Genomic DNA, 19,142 nt, shown 5'->3' on the forward strand with positions numbered 1-19,142 from the left:
TAGATTTCCAAAAGTACAGTTTTTTGCTTTGTGAGCTGACTTTGCATTTTATTAAAGAGGAGCTGTTAGGTATAAGGTCTCAGAGAAAATAAACACATATATCAGTAGCTAAAGATTGGCTGTACTTACATTACATATGCATTTCACTGTCCACGTTTGGATTTCACAGAATTTGTATATAGTATATGCAGAGATAGATGCTCCTGACAGCTCATGGCAGGCTCCATGTTTTTCTGTCAAATGTGTCGTCATGTCCTGTCTGCTTCCTGATCACAGATAAGCTCCTACTTGAACAACACAGTGTGCAGTGAATATTAATGAGCCATGTGGCTAGGAACAATAGCTGACTCCTGCAGTGTAGTCTGCCCGAGATTTATCAGTGCTACGCGATTACAAGCTGCTGTAACGTCTCATTAGCAGCCGAGGGGAGAGCCCCAGAATGCTTTGCAGTATGGTATGCGGCTTGCGTCTTCTTAAGAATAACAGACTTGCTGATAAGCACACATCAAAGGTAACTGAGATTTTTATCTTCACTAATTGCTTTTGGGCTTCCTTCCAAACTGTTTAACACAGGAGAATAGAGGTTTAAATTAGCTTCTGCAGCCTGACAGTTACTCTTTAATAACTTCTTTTATTCATTCATTCATTCAGGCAGACATGCTTTGACTCTCTGTCTGTAATGAGCAGCTTCTCCACAGTCAGAGAATGTGTCACATTCCTCACTTGATACATTTAAGTAAACACAAGATAACATAATCTACAAGTTCGGATGCGTCCACATTTCACTGCACTGAACTTTCAAGCTTTGTGTGTAACCCTTCGAATGCTAGTCTAGTAAAAAAAAAATGCTGGTTGCATATAATATGCTGTAAATAATGTTTTAGAGCAGAGATGAAATGCTGGGTTATATTCCGCTTTAAAGTGCCCATACACTATGCAATTTTCTCTGGCAGATTCAATCACTGTGATTGAATCTGCCTAAGATCGTTTGTCCAATATAACACCCGAACATGATTTACATGAGGTGGGGACTTGATATTATATATGTTGGGTATCTAGTTCTCCCCAGGCAGAGCCGGGACAAGGTTCTCCAGCACCGAAGGCTGAGACACCAAAGTGCGCCCCTCCATCCCTCCCACCCCAGCCGTCACACACCGATTGCTATTAGACTAAGAGGCGCTCCAGGGCCCCCAACACCTTAATCTCTAGATATCTGGCTTGCAGTCACTGCCATGTATCCCCTTTTCTTATTCCTCTCTGCTTCAAACTCATTAGGGGAATGATAACTGAGTAAGTTGTGCGCCCCCCTCCTACACTGCACCCTGAGGCTGGAGCCTCTCTCGCCTCTGCCTTGGCCCTGCCCCCAGGACTCCACCAGCTGTACTTCTCCACTGGGGCCCCTGCAGAGTATTAGCTCACTGCTCACCTGTCTGTACTCAGGTAGCACTCCAGGGTCATGGAGTATGGGCACTGAGAGATGGCTGAATAACTCAGGAAGGAGTGCGCTGGCAGAACAGGTGAGCAGTAAGGGTGCCCCACTCTACTTAATACTCTGCATGGAGCCCCAGGGGTGAAGATAGCTTGAAGAGACCTGGGGAGGGGCCTGTCACCAGCTCTTGGGGAGAAGCGTACTCATTTCTAATACATTTTATGATGTGCAGTTTGTCAATCAGAGAGGGATTTATCTTTTGGGCTCATCAGGTAACAGTCTGACAATGTATGTCAGGCTTAAAGAGGAACTGTAACGACAAAACGGCCCCTGGGGGGTACTCACCTCGGGTGGGGGAAGCCTCAGGATCCTAATGAGGCTTCCCACGCCGTCCTGCGTCCCTCGGGGGTCTCGCTGTAGCCCTCCGTACAGCTGTGACGCAATATTTACCTTCCTGGCTCCTGCGCAGGCGCTCTGATGCCTCTCGGCGCCGAAGTAGGCGGAAATACCCGATCACCGTCGGGTCTGCTCTACTGCGCAGGCGCAAGTTTCCGGCGCCTGCGCAGTAGAGCGGACCCGACGGAGATCGGGTATTTCCGTCTATTTCCGTGCAGAAAGTCGCCACAGCGCCCCCGCTGGAGCCAGCAAAGGTAAATATTGAACTGACAATCGGCACAGTCGCCGGCTGTTCGGAGGGCTGCGGCGAGACCCCCGTGGGACAGAGGACGGCGTGGGAAGCCTCATTAGGATCCGGAGGCTTCCCCCACCCGAGGTGAGTACCCCCCAGGGGATCTTTTTAATGTTACAGAGTCTCTTTAAGAAGCAGGGCTGCTCAAATCCAATCCGGGAGACATCCGGATAGTTGCTATCCGGATATCTCCCAGTTACCTGTGCGGGGTGGGGTCAATCTTACCTGTCTGACGTCTTCTTCCGTCCATCCCTCGGCGCCTCTCACGATGCGGTCCAAGCGGCGGTCACGTGATTACAAACACTTCCTCCTTCCGGGTTGAAGGAGGAAGTGTTTGTAATCACGTGACGCATGTGGAGTGCATCGTGGGAGGCGCAGAGGGATGGACGAAGAAGACGTCAGACAGGTAAGATTGACCACCCGGCCACCCCGCACAGGATCTCCCGGATCCGGATTTGAGCCGCCCTATTAAGAAGCATGTGGGGTAGTAGTAGTATCTCACCTCTCTATGTGCCAGTGATAATCAAGGGGCTTCTGCATTTTTACTTCAGCCAGCCTTCCCTGCCACGTGAACCAAGTCTTGGCCTGATAATGTTTCCTACAGGAAAAAAAAAAACCAAGCACTATGAGCTAAAACTCACACTACTACCCTATTGAACATCCAAGCCTGTCACTGCTAATATAAATGAGGATACTGTTCAAGCCTGGAACCCACTAGAAAGCGCAAAACGCTATCGCAATCGCTAGCAATTTGTGATAGTGTTTTGCAAGCTATTTTGGGAGCGATTTCCCTGCTCCTATACAATACATTACAATGGAAATGCTCCCAAAATGCTGCATGTTCTGCAAATGCGATCACTAGCGATTGATAATGCTCCCTAAACGATAAAAAAAAAACGCTCTAGTAGGTTCCAGGCCTCAGGCTCTTTTCCACTAAGAATGCAATCGTGTTTCTTTCTTGTATCCATTAGCGTGATTTTGCTGTGAGTTAAGGGTAGAGGGACAGTTCTGCACTGGGCTTTATTCGTATAGCATATACAGTATAATAATAATAATTCTTATAATAAATACTTTTGTTTATGACTTATCTTTGAAATAGAACATTTTAAAATTCTGTATTTTTCAGTTTGTTTTAAATGTAATAGGTGTTGTAAAGTTTTGCAGAATAACTGCTTTTGACTCAGGCCTGGTTCACACTGGCAATTTAGTGGCAAATGGATCTGTGAAAACGGATCTGATTACCGATCGATCAGATCTGTTTTCACTCCGTTGCTGTCCAGCTGCTACCGTTCCATTTCCCCACATTCCCCCACCCCAAAGTGGATTTTTCTCCTTAGAAAGGTCCGTTTCTTCACTAGTGTAAAGAAACATTCCGCTTTCTCGCTGCCCCCAATGCAGTTCTTCAGTATTCGTTTCTGTTCCGTTGGGCTCAGTGGTCTGTAAAAATTGCAGCCCTGGTATAAATAAATGTATTTACCTAGTTAGTGTGCTAATAATATGTCCAATCTCTAATGTATTGCCTTAGACTTAAAGAGGAACTTTAGCCATGGATTGAACTTCATTCCAATCAGTAGCTGATAACCCCTTTCCCATGAGAAATCTTTACCTTTTATGGAATAGATCATCAGGGGGCTCTGTATGGCTGATATTGTGGTGAAACCCCTCCCACAGTGTGATGTCATTGACCATGGTCCTGACAGTTTGCTGTCCGTGAACCTCATTGCATTGTGGGAAATAACGCATTTTTAAAACTGCATAGAACTCTCCGTAACAAACATTCCCTACGGATCACCTGGCAGAACTAAAGATGTCGTCACCACCAGTGATAAATTTCAGAATGTACAGTAAATCAGGGAGAGGAAAGATTTTTACAAGGGCAAACACCTAAACAGCTAAATAATCTATAAACAAACTTTGTAAAGAATAAATAAATAAAACAATTGTATTCCTTATTTTATTTTCACTAGAGTTCCTCTTCAAACAGTAATATATTAAAAGATTAATAATAAAGGCATGAACATGTGAAAATGAAAACATATCTTTTGCTGATAGTCTTCATGGTGTGCCTAAATAGAGGCGTTTGCCCTAGAAAGTGTCCCCTTTTCTTGTCTCAAAGTTTAGAGGTACAATATTTGACCAAAAACAATCCTTTCAAAATTAGTTTAAAAAGTTAACAGTTGAGACAAGAGATGTATGTCAATGGCAATCTTTATGCAGTGATTTAGAGATTATGGGATTAGTAACATTAATAGCAACTGAGGCTTTTGAAGGACATGCCATTTCCTGGGTACATCTTCATGCCTTATGATTGCACTAAGGAATCAGGACTATCTGATAGCTATGGCTGCAATTCACCCCCTCAATTCTGAATGTGCCCTTCGCTCTGGACAGTGTATTGCAGTATTTAGAACCTGTGCCATTGTACCGCGCTGCCAGGCAGGTTGGAGGGTGAGTGGATTGTCTGTGGGAGGCGGCCTCTACAGGGATTCACTTGCAGAGCGCACCAATGAGCGAGTGTGGGAGTGCATAGCATGTAGGAGGGCTCATATGCCTGGCAGACGGGGAATGCGAGACTGGAACCTCTCCGTCCATTCCCCAGTGTAGAGGCAGCTGCTAGCAGTCGCCTTCACTTGCTTCCTCCGGTAAATGTTTCTGGCCGCGGGAGGCGGACGGCCAGGGAGAGCTGCGCTGGTGTGGCTTCTACATAACGGGCTCTGCAGTACATTTCCCCGGTGAGGACAGAGAGCGCCTTCCTGTGCTGCCATGCTGTGCTATGTGACGAGGCCGGATGCGGTGGTCATGGAGGTAGAGGTGGATGCCAAGGCTAATGGAGAAGACTGTCTCAACCAGGTAACTCTCCTCACTTAGGACCTGGAGCCAGTTGAATGCACTCCCTAGCTTTCGCTTGCAGGGCTATTGGCCAATGCGTTAGTGGTCTTTCCTAATGTTCATTCTACATCATCTGTTTTGTTGACTTCTTTCTGATTGGACTCAGTCTGCGGGACTGCAAATGTAACCTCTGGTACAGTGGTCTGCGCGGCATGGGGATCCTGTGTGTCTGTTCACTCCTACAGGTACAGAGGGAAGGGACCCTGCCACTATGCCTGTTCACCTGTGCTGGGGGACCCTGCCACTGTGTGCCTGCTGTTCACCTGTGCTGGGGGACCCTGCCACTGTGTGCCTGCTGTTCACCTGTGCTGGGGGACCCTGCCACTGTGTGCCTGCTGTTCACCTGTGCTGGGGGGCCCTGCCACTGTGTGCCTGCTGTTCACCTGTGCTGGGGGGCCCTGCCACTGTGTGCCTGCTGTTCACCTGTGCTGGGGGACCCTGCCACTGTGCGCCTGCTGTTCACCTGTGCTGGGGGACCCTGCCACTGTGCGCCTGCTGTTCACCTGTGCTGGGGGACCCTGCCACTGTGCGCCTGCTGTTCACCTGTGCTGGGGGACCCTGCCACTGTGCGCCTGCTGTTCACCTGTGCTGGGGGACCCTGCCACTGTGCGCCTGCTGTTCACCTGTGCTGGGGGACCCTGCCACTGTGCGCCTGCTGTTCACCTGTGCTGGGGGACCCTGCCACTGTGCGCCTGCTGTTCACCTGTGCTGGGGGACCCTGCCACTGTGCGCCTGCTGTTCACCTGTGCTGGGGGACCCTGCCACTGTGCGCCTGCTGTTCACCTGTGCTGGGGGACCCTGCCACTGTGCGCCTGCTGTTCACCTGTGCTGGGGGACCCTGCCACTGTGCGCCTGCTGTTCACCTGTGCTGGGGGACCCTGCCACTGTGCGCCTGCTGTTCACCTGTGCTGGGGGACCCTGCCACTGTGCGCCTGCTGTTCACCTGTGCTGGGGGACCCTGCCACTGTGCGCCTGCTGTTCACCTGTGCTGGGGGACCCTGCCACTGTGCGCCTGCTGTTCACCTGTGCTGGGGGACCCTGCCACTGTGCACCTGTGCTGGGGGACCCTGCCACTGTGCACCTGTGCTGGGGGACCCTGCCACTGTGCACCTGTGCTGGGGGACCCTGCCACTGTGCACCTGTGCTGGGGGACCCTGCCACTGTGCACCTGTGCTGGGGGACCCTGCCACTGTGCACCTGTGCTGGGGGACCCTGCCACTGTGCACCTGTGCTGGGGGACCCTGCCACTGCACCTGTGCTGGGGGACCCTGCCACTGTGCGCCTGTGCTGGGGGACCCTGCCACTGTGCGCCTGTGCTGGGGGACCCTGCCACTGTGCGCCTGTGCTGGGGGACCCTGCCACTGTGCGCCTGTGCTGGGGGACCCTGCCACTGTGTGCCTGTGCACCTGTGCTTGGGGACCCTGCCACTGTGTGCCTGTGCACCTGTGCTTGGGGACCCTGCCACTGTGCGCCTGTTCACCTGTGCACCTGTGCTGAGGGACCCTGCCACTGTGAGACTGCATAGGTATAGAGGTCAGGTACCCTACAACTGTTCACCTGTGTTCAGTTAATCTTGCCAATGTGTGCCTGTTTACCTGTTCACAGGTACAGAGATCCGGGATCCTGCTATTTTTTTCAGAAGTGTCATCAAGTGTTTAGAGCAATGCTAGCCACGCACTGCTCAAAAACAGTCCAATCCGTTATATGATTGATCAAATCAATCAAGTTGTAGTGGTGCTACCATTCAAATTACCAATCAAATTCAAATTCGATTAGATTTAATTAGACATGTAATTAGGATTTGACTGAACTGCTATGCTACGTACACACATGCGACGACGATCGTTCGTTGAGAACGACGAACGAACTTTTAATTGATGAAGAACGACCTAAGTAAAGATAGTTTTAAAAGGTGTGTAACGATCTGATCGTTAGAACGAACGTTACATCACGTAAAGCAACTATTGCGCCTGCGCATAAAAATGAGAAGTTTCACAGAGAAATAGTGAAATGCGCATGTCAAGCCTAGTACGAACGACCGTTTCCAACGATGTACTACTTTTGCAAACGATCATCGTTGGTTAAAATCCGCCGAGACAGAACTTTCTTTTGTAGCGATTTGGCTCGTTCGTCGTTTGCCTTAATAGTCGGTGGTTCGTTTTTTGTAACGATCGTCGTTGGTAAAGATCGGGGAACGATCGTTACAAACGACTATAGTCGCATGTGTGTACGCACCTTTAGTGTTACATCACTTATGCAGTGTTATAAGGCTGTTTGTCCTCTGCCTCCTTGACAAGGGCTTTTCCCTACATACCTGCTCACCCTTTTGAATGGACTATGCAAAATTGAATGTTGTTTTCCCTGGCAGCTTGGAGACATTAGATGCCTAGATTGCTTCTATCAGAACGATTGGAAACAATCGGTCAGGCCCACCAACTGAGGGGATGATGAGCAATCTGATCAGAATCGTTCTGAAATCTGTATCGATGGAATGATTGAAAGAACACTTATCAGTGACTGGCGCTAACCACCTGAGCGGTCTGGACGAGCTCAGCTCGTCCAACACCGCCGGAGGTCGCCGCTCAGGCCCTGCTGGGCCGATTTTCATCAAATAAAAAGCAGCACACGCAGCCGGCACTTTGCCAGCCGCGTGTGCTGCCTGATCGCCGCCGCTCTGCGGCGATCCGCCGCGAGCAGCGGCGAAAGAGGGTCCCCCCAGCCGCCTGAGCCCAGCGTAGCCGGAACAAAAAGTTCCGGCCAGCGCTAAGGGCTGGATCGGAGGCGGCTGACGTCAGGATGTCGGCTGACGTCGATGACGTCACTCCGCTCGTCGCTATGGCGACGATATAAGCAAAACAAGGAAGGCCGCTCATTGCGGCCTTCCTTGTTTATTCTGGGCGCCGGAGGCGATCGGAAGATCGCCTCCGGAGCGCCCTCTAGTGGGCTTTCATGCAGCCAACTTTCAGTTGGCTGCATGAAATAGTTTTTTTTTTATTTAAAAAAAACCCTCCCGCAGCCACCCTGGCGATTTAATCAGAACGCCAGGGTGGTTAATGGCACCCAATTCAATGTTTGGGAGATTGTGCCCTTAATGGGCATCTTAAAAGAATGGTTTGGCAGACTGTAGGCAGATACTATTATTATTATTATTATTATTATTATTATTATTATTATTATTATTATTATTATGATTTAGTATTTATATAGCGCCGACATCTTCCGCTGCGCTGTACAGAGTATATTGTCGTCATACCATGTGTATCTCTCATTATGTGCAGTGTGTCATGACTGAAAATAAGCCCTTGATCATCTAGTGTCAACTAACTAAAAAATTAGTTCTAGGGGCTCATTCTCATTATGTGGGTTTCTGTCAGTCTAATAAAGGCCCGTACACACGCCTGACTGCAGGCAACGACGGGTCCGTCGTCACCTCCCGCTGGGCGGGTTTTCAGCAGACAGTCTGGCGTGTGTACAGTCTGTCGGCGAACTGATAAGGCTGCTTCTGAGTGATCCGCCCGGCTGATAGAACTGACATTTTTTGGACTAGCACATCTCATGGGGGATTCTCATGGATTTCTTTACTTTCAAAAGCGCTTAGTGAATGGCAGTTGCTCTGTCCAACTGCCCCAAAAAGTGTCAATAAGCAGGGAGGCTGGCCAGCATCTTCAGTGTTCTCCCCAGGCTCTTTTAGCCGGGTGCTCCACCTGGCTAGTTTTGGTGAGCACCCGGCTATCATTGGCTCACCTTCTCCTATTCTGTAAGCAGAGTTGCACACAGAAGAACCTGCCCTGCGTTCGCTTATCTTGCCCCACCCGGCTACTTTTTCATGCCACCTGGCTGGAAAAAATTTCAGGGGAGAACACTGATCTTTGTATAAATCTTTTTTAGGCCGTGTGTTTATAAAGAATAAAGGCCATGCTGAGAATCCCCTATGGAGAGATGGACTAGCCCAAAAACCTGCCGGTAACATTGTTTTCTAAAAGTATAACTGATTTTTCTTGATAGCATGAATGTTATGCATTCAGATGTCTGGGATGGGCTAAATAATGAGCAGTTCAGGAACCAGTCTGTGTGATTTAGAAGTTATTTGAGGAGCCATTGGCCACAAATGGGCAAATGAGCTGAAATTTGCTGCTCTTTTATTGAGTGCTTCAGCATCTTGGCTCCTGGGATGTGTTCAGTTCTGGTGTCAGTTTTCCATCTTTGTGTATATTGCTTTTCGCCTGGCTTTCTTCTCGTGCTGCAGCTTGCAGGGGAATATGTAGTATGGAGAACTATGATAGCTTTTCTTTAGGATTTCTGAAACATTATAGAGGAAGTCTGGCACCTGTAAAATAGAAGTCTCTATCCCCAGAAATCTTTCACCATGATTTAATCTTATGGGCAAACACTTCTGACATGTTTTTGCGTTATACAAATTGCTGTATAAAATGTTTATTGACCTCTCAAGCCTCATACACACACTTGGCTAGAGTCGGCTGAGGCGGCCAATAACGACTGCCGATAATCAGGCTTGTGTACAGCCTGATGTGCAAGCGATCCATCCGGTGGATTATCTCAGTCCCAGTGATGAGTTATGTCTTTGTGCATGCAGCTCCCCCACCTACCGCATGATGCCACACATATGTCGCCCAAGGGGATCAGGTCCTGATCCCCAACAGGTGACATCCATTTTAGACGCATCTCTTACACATTGTTCGCATTACAAATCGGTAGCGCAGTTGCTGAGCAATTTTTTTTTTCACACTTACTCGGACCTGTAAATTAAAAAATTCAATGTATGTATTCATAAAAGCGCTCAGGAAATCGCTTTTTCAAGCTCTTTGCGATTTCCCTATACTTTCTATTGAATCAAAAACTCAGAAAATGGTGCAGGAGCCACGTTTGCGATTCAATAGCGCATCGCTGATGTGAGAACACTCACATTGAGCATCATTGCACTAGAGCTTTTAAGGTGATTTTTTTTTTTTTTTTTAATCATCGACAGCATTAAAGGGCAAAATCGCTCTTAGTGCAAAAAAAAAAGCCCTTCGTCTGAAAAGGGTGGTCTCTGAAGCATGGGAACCCCCCTGTTGAGGCAGTGTTGGCTTCTTAATAAAGTTCAGCTGTTTGTTTTAATATGATTTATAAAGGTGCGTTCACACATGCGACTATAGTCGTTTGAAACGATCGTTCCCCCGATAATTACCAACGACCATTACAAAAAAAGAGCCAACGACACTTAAGACAAACGACGAACGAGGCAAATCGCTACAAAACAAAGTTCTGTCCTGGCGGATTTTTTTAAGCGACGATCGTTTGCAAAAGTTGTACACCGTTATAAAACGGTGGTTCGTTTAAAAATAGGCATGCGTAGTTGACATGTTTCCCGTGTTGGAACGTTTCAGCGATGTAACGTTTCCGAAATGAATATTTTTTTTTTTATTTTTTTTTTGTCACATAATGTATTTTCTCCCCCCATAATTCTCATAGTAATATGACACTGTTTAATTCAATGGCCTCGATTCATAAACAGCAGTGCGATAAAAAAAAATCTTGTCGGGAAAATACCGCACTCTGTATTTTCCCGGTCTGTGTGCTAATTCATAAAGATTTCCCCAGCTGCCCTTGGAGGACGGTAAATTACCGCAGCCCATTGAGCGGTAGAGTAGAGCAGTGTCTCGATCCTCTCTTTGCCCTGCAGAAATGAATCACACAGACGGCTCTCTCCATTGATGACTCAAACAGACTTCGGCTCTCTGCACTTTTGCATTCATCAGAGCTGTCGGTAACTTATCGCCTCACTAGAGGTGTCTGTAACTACCGCCAGGCTTACCGCTTGTTGAAGGGTTTATGAATTGACATTTGCTGACAATTTACTGACATGTGTTGTCGGTAACTGCAGCCAAGTCGGTAATTTATCTCCCTGGTCGGTAATGTCAGCTTTTCATGCGGTAACAGCCTTTATGAATTGACATTTTGCTAAGTGGTCGGTAAAGTCTGCTGTTTTCAGCATTACCGCATGAGGTAATGCTTTATGAATCGAGGCCATTGTGTTGGGATAGTGAAGGTTAAATTTACTAGACAATATCAAATATTTAAGTAGATCTATACAGCATGTACAGTATAAATTAGCGTCATGGAATATTGTAACGTTCGTTATCGTCATATCCGTCGCTTGACCCACGCACTTTCCTGTACGCTTAATCCCTCTGTTTCCGTATCGTTCGTTGATGATCGTTACACACATTTTGAGCCGTCGTTAGCTTGTGTCGTTCACCATTCAATTAAACGATTTGTCGTTAGGTACGAACGGTCGTTGTCGTATGTGTGTAAATAGCTTTAGAGCTTGGGAAGACTAGTAATGTCACAATTTTAAGAAGAAAAAAAAAAGCAGTGTTCAGTATTGAAGGCTCAAGTGACCACCGGACTTCAGTACACTAGAGCCTTGTTTCCATCTCTGCGACTAGAGTCACGTTTTCAGCAATGCCCAGCAAAACCTACTAAATATCTATCGGAACTCCCGTGATGCACTGCTCCATGCAATGCAGCGCTGTAGGCTGTTGATCTACCAGTGTTTTCATCCTTTTTAGATTCGGATGTTCCATCAGACTGATAATTTTGAACAATTTTTCAATGCAAATGGATGGAAATTGATTTATCTGCCATGTTTAGACATAGATTTTATTTATTTGGGGGGGGGGGGGGGCAGATTCGATTAGTGAGCTAAGATAGTAGACATATACTTAAAGGGAACCTAAACTCAGATGTATGGATGTTTTCCTTTTAAACAATACCAGGTGCTGGCAGTTCTGCTGAACTCTTTGGCTGCAGTAGTGGCTGAATCGCACACCTGAAACAAGCATGCAGCTAATCTAGTCTAGTCTGACTTCAGTCAGAGCACCTGATCTGCATGCTTGTTAGGGGGCTGTGGCTAAAAGTATTAGATACAGGATCAGCAGGAGAGTCAGGCAACTGGTATTATTTTAAAAGGAAAAATCCATATCCTTCTCAGTTTAGGTTCCTTTTCAGGTGCCCACTATTGATACAGTCTTGGTTGTGCAATCTTACTACTTCTATGTAAGGACGAGTAAGAACTATTTGGCTAAAAGCAATATTGTGTGCATGAAACGTGGACTCTGGATGCTTGGGATAACTTGCCTAAGCCACCGCCTTCCTTCCTATGCACTCCATGCCATGTTCCATATTCTTACATACATCGTAGCCACCTGCTAATGCTAGATCTGACCTAATACCACTAATGCTGGGCTTACACGGCTCAACGCAGGCTTATCAAGCCGCTAATGGCTCGATTAATAATATCCGACGTGTCCGATGACCTCGTGGATCGATTCCGCGGGCGGACAATAGCGGCAAATCGATCGGAAGATAAGAAGCACCAGCGGGGACAAGCGGGAATCGATCCGGACGCATCGGGAATCGATCCGGGCGGACGCAGCGGGAGTCGATCCGGCGGCTAATCGGCCGCTGGGTCGACCCGTGTATGCCCAGCATTACACAGCCAGCTATGCTGCTCTCTCTAAGCAATCTGAATGTGGATTGTAAAAAAAAAAAAAAAAAAAAAGTTGCCTTTGTGCTTTAGTGTATGGGTGAGTTATTGTACCATGTTGGCTTGGCAAAGTTGTCACTAATGCTGGGCATACACAACTTGAATTTGACGCTCGATTCCGCAGGCGATTCTCATCTTCCGCTCGTTTTTCTTATCTTTCTGCATTGTCCTCAATGTGGAATCGAGCGGCGAAACGATCAGGCCGGAGATCGGACATGTCGGAAATTATCTATCGAGCCATCTAAATGGCTCAGAATCAAGACGTGTATTCCCAGCATAAGGATTCTGCAGTTTTATTGACTTGTGCTCTCCAGTGTTATCCACTGTTTTCAAACTTGAAAATTAAAGCCCAGGTTGTTGTGGGTCTGGTCTGGGTGTATAAACAGCTGGACTCTGCACTGGCAGTCTTGTTTGTGTGCAGTGATCTCACTTTTATAGAGCAGTCACATTGCTATTTGCTCCAGTGATTCATCCCTCTTTCAGGTTTGTTCAACTTCCACATTCCACTTCACTGTTGACTCCAGTTGACGCTATAAAGTTGTTGAACAGTGTTTTTGACAAGGTTACCAGAGGCTGTCTGTGTTTTCCACACATCTCCAGTCAGTGCTACTTGAAATAAAGTGACATTTTTGTGAGAAGTACAAACACACAATTATCACAAGGTGGGGCTTTTTGTGAACAGTTTCTCTATTTATTTATTCATTCGCAAATATCTTCAAGGATTGTGGATAAGACCTATGGATACAAATTCAGAGTTCCATTTCACAAAAAGACTGCCTGACACGTGTTTCATGGCCAATAGCCGCTTCCTCAGAGGCACACTGTATACAAACATCAAAAATGAATCCAGACAAGTGTACTCGCAATCTGTAGTCTAAATAGAAGCTGCGTTCACCAACTATTCCATGTCTGACGTGGACTGCAAGAGACCAACAAGACCAACAACAAGACCAAGAAAGATTTTTGTGAGAAGACCGACAGTTTCCATGCAGAGCAGGAAGAAGTGTCCACACACTTATTACTGTATATATACTGTATATATACATTATTTTTAATGACTATTATCTGAGAAATAGAACATTTTATCATATTTTCTATTTTAATTACAGTTACAAATTCATTAGGTGCATTTTTTCCCGACTCCGACTCCAGGCACCCAAAATTGCCCGACTCCACGACTCCGACTCCACAGCCCTGCTTATAACATTGTTTAAAGCTGGTCATACACCTTTCAATGTGCTGCTGATGTAGCAAACAATTGAGAGCTCCCTGCATCTGCAGGTTCATCAGAAATGTTGTTCAAAAATTGATTGAAATGCATCACCTGTAGCCTTGTGTACCAATCAGTGCTGTACAAAGCTACCTGGTCGTCACTCACCCAGTCAGAAACTGAAACTGACTCTTCTGATGAAATTTCCATTGACCTTTTTAACCACTTCTGGATTCTCGGTGCGTATATGTACGCCCCTGAATCCTGAAGTGTATTCCATGGAAACGGCCGCTCGTATGAGCGGCCGTTCCATGTCAGTTCACGGAGGGTGTCTCCGTGAACACCCTGTGAGCCGATCGGCGGCTCGCAGGGTAAATGTAAACACACGGGGAAGATCTTCCCCGGTGTTTACATGTATACGGCGCTGCTGCGCAGCAGCACCGTAGAGGAGATCGGCGATCCCCGGCCTCTGGCCGGGGATCGCCGGCATCTGATAGGCTAAAGCCTATCCCATCAGGCGCAGGACGGAAATCCGTCCTGCGCCGCTCACAGTAGAGATGGGAAGTTCGGATCTTTTCAATGATCCGGATGATTCGAATCGGATCATTGAAAAGATCCGGATCTTTGATCCGAATCTCGGATCATTTTACAAGGGAAGCATTCGGGGGTGAAATGACTAGCAGGACAGGAGAAGGGGAGGGGGGTGGACACACAGAGAAGGGGAGAAGATGGGCAGGGAGTGGACAGAGAAGGGAGGAGGGACGAGCAGAGAGCAGAAATGTTTGTGTGCACACAATACTCACATGCTGCAATCATTATGCTTTACATATATTTCACCTATATGTTCATCTCTGTCGCACAGTGAAAGAAAGCATTCCCAGAAGATAAGTGCAGCCGTTTAGTGCCGAGTGCAGGAGGATCATATTGCCCTGCAATCACAGTGCCTGCAAAGTTACTGAGCTGTGCTGAGCCAAAAGTTTCCCATGTGTTCACTGTGCAGCACAACTACGGAACAGACAGCCTATAATGAGCAGCATATTGCAGCCAGTATGTGTGCTCTACACATCTGGCAGTGGCACCGATGTCCCCTCTACCTGTCCCTGCAAGGCTGCCTCCCCTGAGTCCCATCCAACAGAGCGATCTATCTCTGCTCTGCTTCCAGGATCCCGCTGCCCGCTGAGAGGGGGGGTGTGTCATTCCTGGCCCCGCCCCTTTTTGCGATCCGAATCACTCATTTTGATGATTCGGATGATTCGACTCACAAAATAGATTCGGATCAAAGATCCGAATCGTTCATGATCCGGACAACACTAGCTCACAGGGGGAGGGAGAGGGAGGGAAGGGGAAGGAGGCCAGGAAGCGCTGCGGAGGGGGGCTTTGAAGAGCCCCCCCCCCCCCGCAAGCGCAAGCAGCCGGCGGCGATCAGACCCCCCCCCCCCAGCAGGACATCCCCCTAGTGGGGAAAAAAGGGGGGGGAAGTCTGATCGGCCTGGCTGCTATCTGATCGGTGCTGCGGGCTGGAGAGCCCACGCAGCACCGATCAGCAAAACCCATAGCGTGGTACAGAAGTGGTTAAATGTGTTTTTTTTTTTTTTTTTCCTCCTTGTGTATTTACTTTAACTGACAAATGCTGCAAAAACACCTGTAGTTTGACAATCGATGTAACTTCTGTATTAAAAAAAATATATAAACTGTCTCAGGAAGGAGTACAGGTAGTTCCTGACTTACAAACGACCCGCCGATACAAGCAGCCTGTTCTGTGGGAACAAGTGTGTTTAAAAAAAAAAAAAAAAAAAAAGTTTTAAAACTTGTAGGTTTTGAGAGTGAGTTTAAAAAAAACATTTTTTTTTCTTTGAATGTTTTTTTAAACTGGTAGAATTTTTGCTGCAGTATTAGGGTATATAGGTTTACTGGAGGTGCAGGGAACACAGCTGGCACAGTTTCGACCTGTGGGACAGATTCAGGTTTAAGAAGAACCTACAATCCCCATCACGTTCCTTAAGGCTCATACACACATCAGACTATAGTCTTTGGAAAATGAAAGATCACAGACCAATCTTACCACCCTTCATGTAGTATGAGAGCCATACTCTACACAGTCTTTTCTATGGAGCTGAACTCCACATCAGAAAACAATCTTTGCAAGATGCTGCACACACAGATGCTGTACACATGCAACAGATCAGTATCTGCAAAAGATCTGTTCCTGCCAAATAGTCTATGAGATCTGCAGATCATCATACACACATGATTTAACTGACCTTCATCTGCAGATCAAGCAATCATCTGCAGATCTGAAAATCCATCCTGGTGGATCTGATCTGCAGATGAATGTCAGTTAAATCATGTGTGTAGTATGATCTGCAAATCTCATAGACTATCATTGCAATTTGCAGGAATGGATTTTTGGCAGGAACAGATCTTTTGCAGATACTGATCTTTTGTGTCTGTACAGCATCTGTGTGTGCAGCATCTTGCAAAGATTTTTTTTTTTTTCTGATGGGGAGTTCAGCTCCATAGAAAAGACTGTGAAGGTATGGCTCTCATACTACATGAAAGGTGGTAAGATTGGTCTGTGATCTTTCATTTTCCAAAGACTATGGTCTGATGTGTGTATGAGCCTTTAACTGGGGACTACCTGTAGACATATTTTGTTTGTTGGTGTCAACCTTTTCTGCAGCAGTTTAAAGTACCTACATTGAATAGTTTGTCACAAAGTGTCCTTATTGAGGAATGGCCTGTACAGTTGCTCCATAACAGTCAGCTGAAATGACTGTCAAGTGCTTGTTGGGTTTTTTTTGTTGGGTTTTTTTTTTTTGTTTGTTTTTTTTTCTTCCTTCTTCTTCTCTTTAATGGAATATAGCTGTATAGATGCTGCTTTGCTACAGGCAAACAGCCTGTTTTGTCCTAGAGAGATGGGAGGGATGACTATGACTGAGGCATCCCACTGCAAAGAGTACTATAATAGACCTGTACCTCTTATTCATCATTGGTCTTTAAGCCTCATCTACAATACAATTCTTTGTGAGATTTGATTACGATTCGATTTACGATCCGATTAAATTTGACATGTCCGATCAGGATTTGATTCAATTCTATTTGCTTTGCCATGGCAAATCGAATTGAATCAAATCGAATCCCGTTCGGACATGCCTTATTTAATTGGATCGTAAACAGAATCTTAATTGAGTCGCACAAAGAAACGTATTGTGTAGATTGGGCATCTATCACGGTGGATTGTTAAACTACCTTATATCAGGGAAATTTGATCTGAAGGTAGAATTTTGGTCTCTAGTGCTTCAAGGCAGGAGCATTAGTAACTAGGAAAAATTACTATATACCAAGGCAAAACAGAATCCATGATTGGGAAGGTTCACAGGGAGGTTGCATTGCAAGGCACTGAAAAAGATAAGATAAACCGCTTTGCGCATTACGAGCGCTTGATGCAACGCATACAGTACATGAAAAAGCATTCTTCATTGTAAACATGCATGATGTCCAGTAGAGCACAGCATGCTTCATGTTCTGCCAATGTATTCGCAGTGCTAAAGTGCTGTTGTGAACTTTCTATTATTATAATTGCCATGTGATTATATTGTCCTACGCAATGCACCACAATGTGTCAGCTTGAATCTAGCCTTATCCTGCACCTATGAGGATTGGGAGATGCCAGATAAATAATAGTTTTCTAGTTGAGCGTTCATATTCAGCTAGGCCTAACTAATGTACTATACTCCACACTTCTCTATTGAAAGCAAATTAAGACAACCACTGCCTTTACAGTATACTAAAAAAAACCTTTGAATACTGCAAGGCTTGGATTTCTTTTTTCAGCTTGTATCTGGGCCCAATGCAGCAAGAGTGAGCTATGGCAGCCCTTCAGTATGTTGCCTTAAGATTCATTGTAAAATAACATGAATACTCCTGCAGGCTGCCATTTTTGAAGTCTTTTTGCACTACAGTATATTTTACATGCTTCAGAACTGTGCTGGTTGCTACCCCTCCTGCACATAGTGTACAGATAAGTGTCTGCTTCTCACCTTGTTTGCATTGCGAATTGCAGTACTCATGCCCACACAAGTTGTGTCAAAACAGGTATAACAGGTAGTTTGGGTAGAAACTGAATTTATGTAAATTAACAATGTGATTGCACTGATTTGCAGAGGTCATTAAATATTACCTTAGGTGACATTAATATATAGTGCATACATTTTGAAGGACACGCTGGTCCCAATTGGTAGGATGGAGATTTTGTAAATAGTGTTAAAATCCAGGGCTGTGGAGTCGGTCCAAAAATCCACCAACTCCGACTCCTCAGTTTTAGGATTCCATCCGACTCCGACTCCTCTAATTTGCATATAACAATTTTGTTGACTAACAGTATGTAACGTGAAATTCGTCTCTTAACTGCCAACGCTTAGGAATTTTACAAGACAACTGAAGTGAGAAGGATATGGAGACTACTATATTTATTCTCTTTAGACTAAAATTAGTCCTTGGTAAGAGTACTTGTCAAAGGTACAGACCGGAACAAAGAACGTCTATCAGGCCCTAGGCAATGTAACTGTGGGTACATGTAAGAGTGATGTGCAGGTACTCTGCAGGGGAATGAGGAGATTCTTCCTCTATTACACATTCTTCATGCACAATCTGAACAAGGTTTATGGGTGACAGACAACACCTCTGTTCAATGTGCACAACATTCTCAGTGGATTCCCTGTAGCTCTGTGGGGAGTGCATATGTAGAGTATAGTACTACTGTGTACCAAAGTAAACCTGAGACAGATGAAAGTAGTTTTATACATACCTGGGGCTTCCTCCAGCCCCCTTCAGGGTAATCAGTCCCTCGGTGTCCTCCTCCACCTGGATCTTCTGCTATGAGTCCAGGTACTTGAGCCAGTCTGGTGTAGTGCGCATGCACACACTCCGCACCCGGGGGCGTACTACACCTGCGCAGCACTATTGTGCAGAATGCTCCTGGCTGTGGCAGATCTATAGTGATAGTTCGAGTATATATCTAGAACTCTTTGAACAGTATATTTTATATAAGCAATGACAGAGGCTGTCCTGGCCACAAATATAGCCACCTTTTGGAAGTAATGCTGGATACACACAGTGCGTTCCCGCACCCGATGCGCCGCTCGATTCCCGTTGATTCGTTTATTTCCGACATGTTCGATTTGCGGTTCAATGAATCGTTAGGTCGATTCGCCATACTTTACATGGCAATCTACCTAAAAATCATTGAAATGCGCTCGGAAATAATCGACGGGAATCGAGCGGCGCATTCGATGCGGGAACGCACCGTGTGTATCCAGCATAACACCTGTGTCTTTGGGATAGTTGTGCAGTGAGAGTATCCTGAGGCAGATGAATC

The 19,142-nt window shown here is 46.2% G+C and overlaps 1 protein-coding gene across 1 annotated transcript in view; it reads left to right on the plus strand.

Annotated features, from left to right (window-relative positions):
* Positions 1-4,638: 4,638 nt before the first annotated feature.
* The window catches only part of MYLIP (myosin regulatory light chain interacting protein), a 42,038-nt gene continuing 27,534 nt past the window's right edge, over positions 4,639-19,142 (plus strand). Inside the window, exon 1 of the mRNA XM_068236932.1 lies at positions 4,639-4,967. Within this exon, the coding sequence (XP_068093033.1) occupies positions 4,881-4,967 (87 nt within the window). The 5' untranslated portion in view covers positions 4,639-4,880. The remainder of the gene's footprint in view (positions 4,968-19,142) is intronic.

This window comes from Hyperolius riggenbachi, chromosome 5, assembly GCF_040937935.1.
Source record: "Hyperolius riggenbachi isolate aHypRig1 chromosome 5, aHypRig1.pri, whole genome shotgun sequence".
Classification (NCBI taxonomy): Eukaryota; Metazoa; Chordata; class Amphibia; order Anura; family Hyperoliidae; genus Hyperolius; species Hyperolius riggenbachi.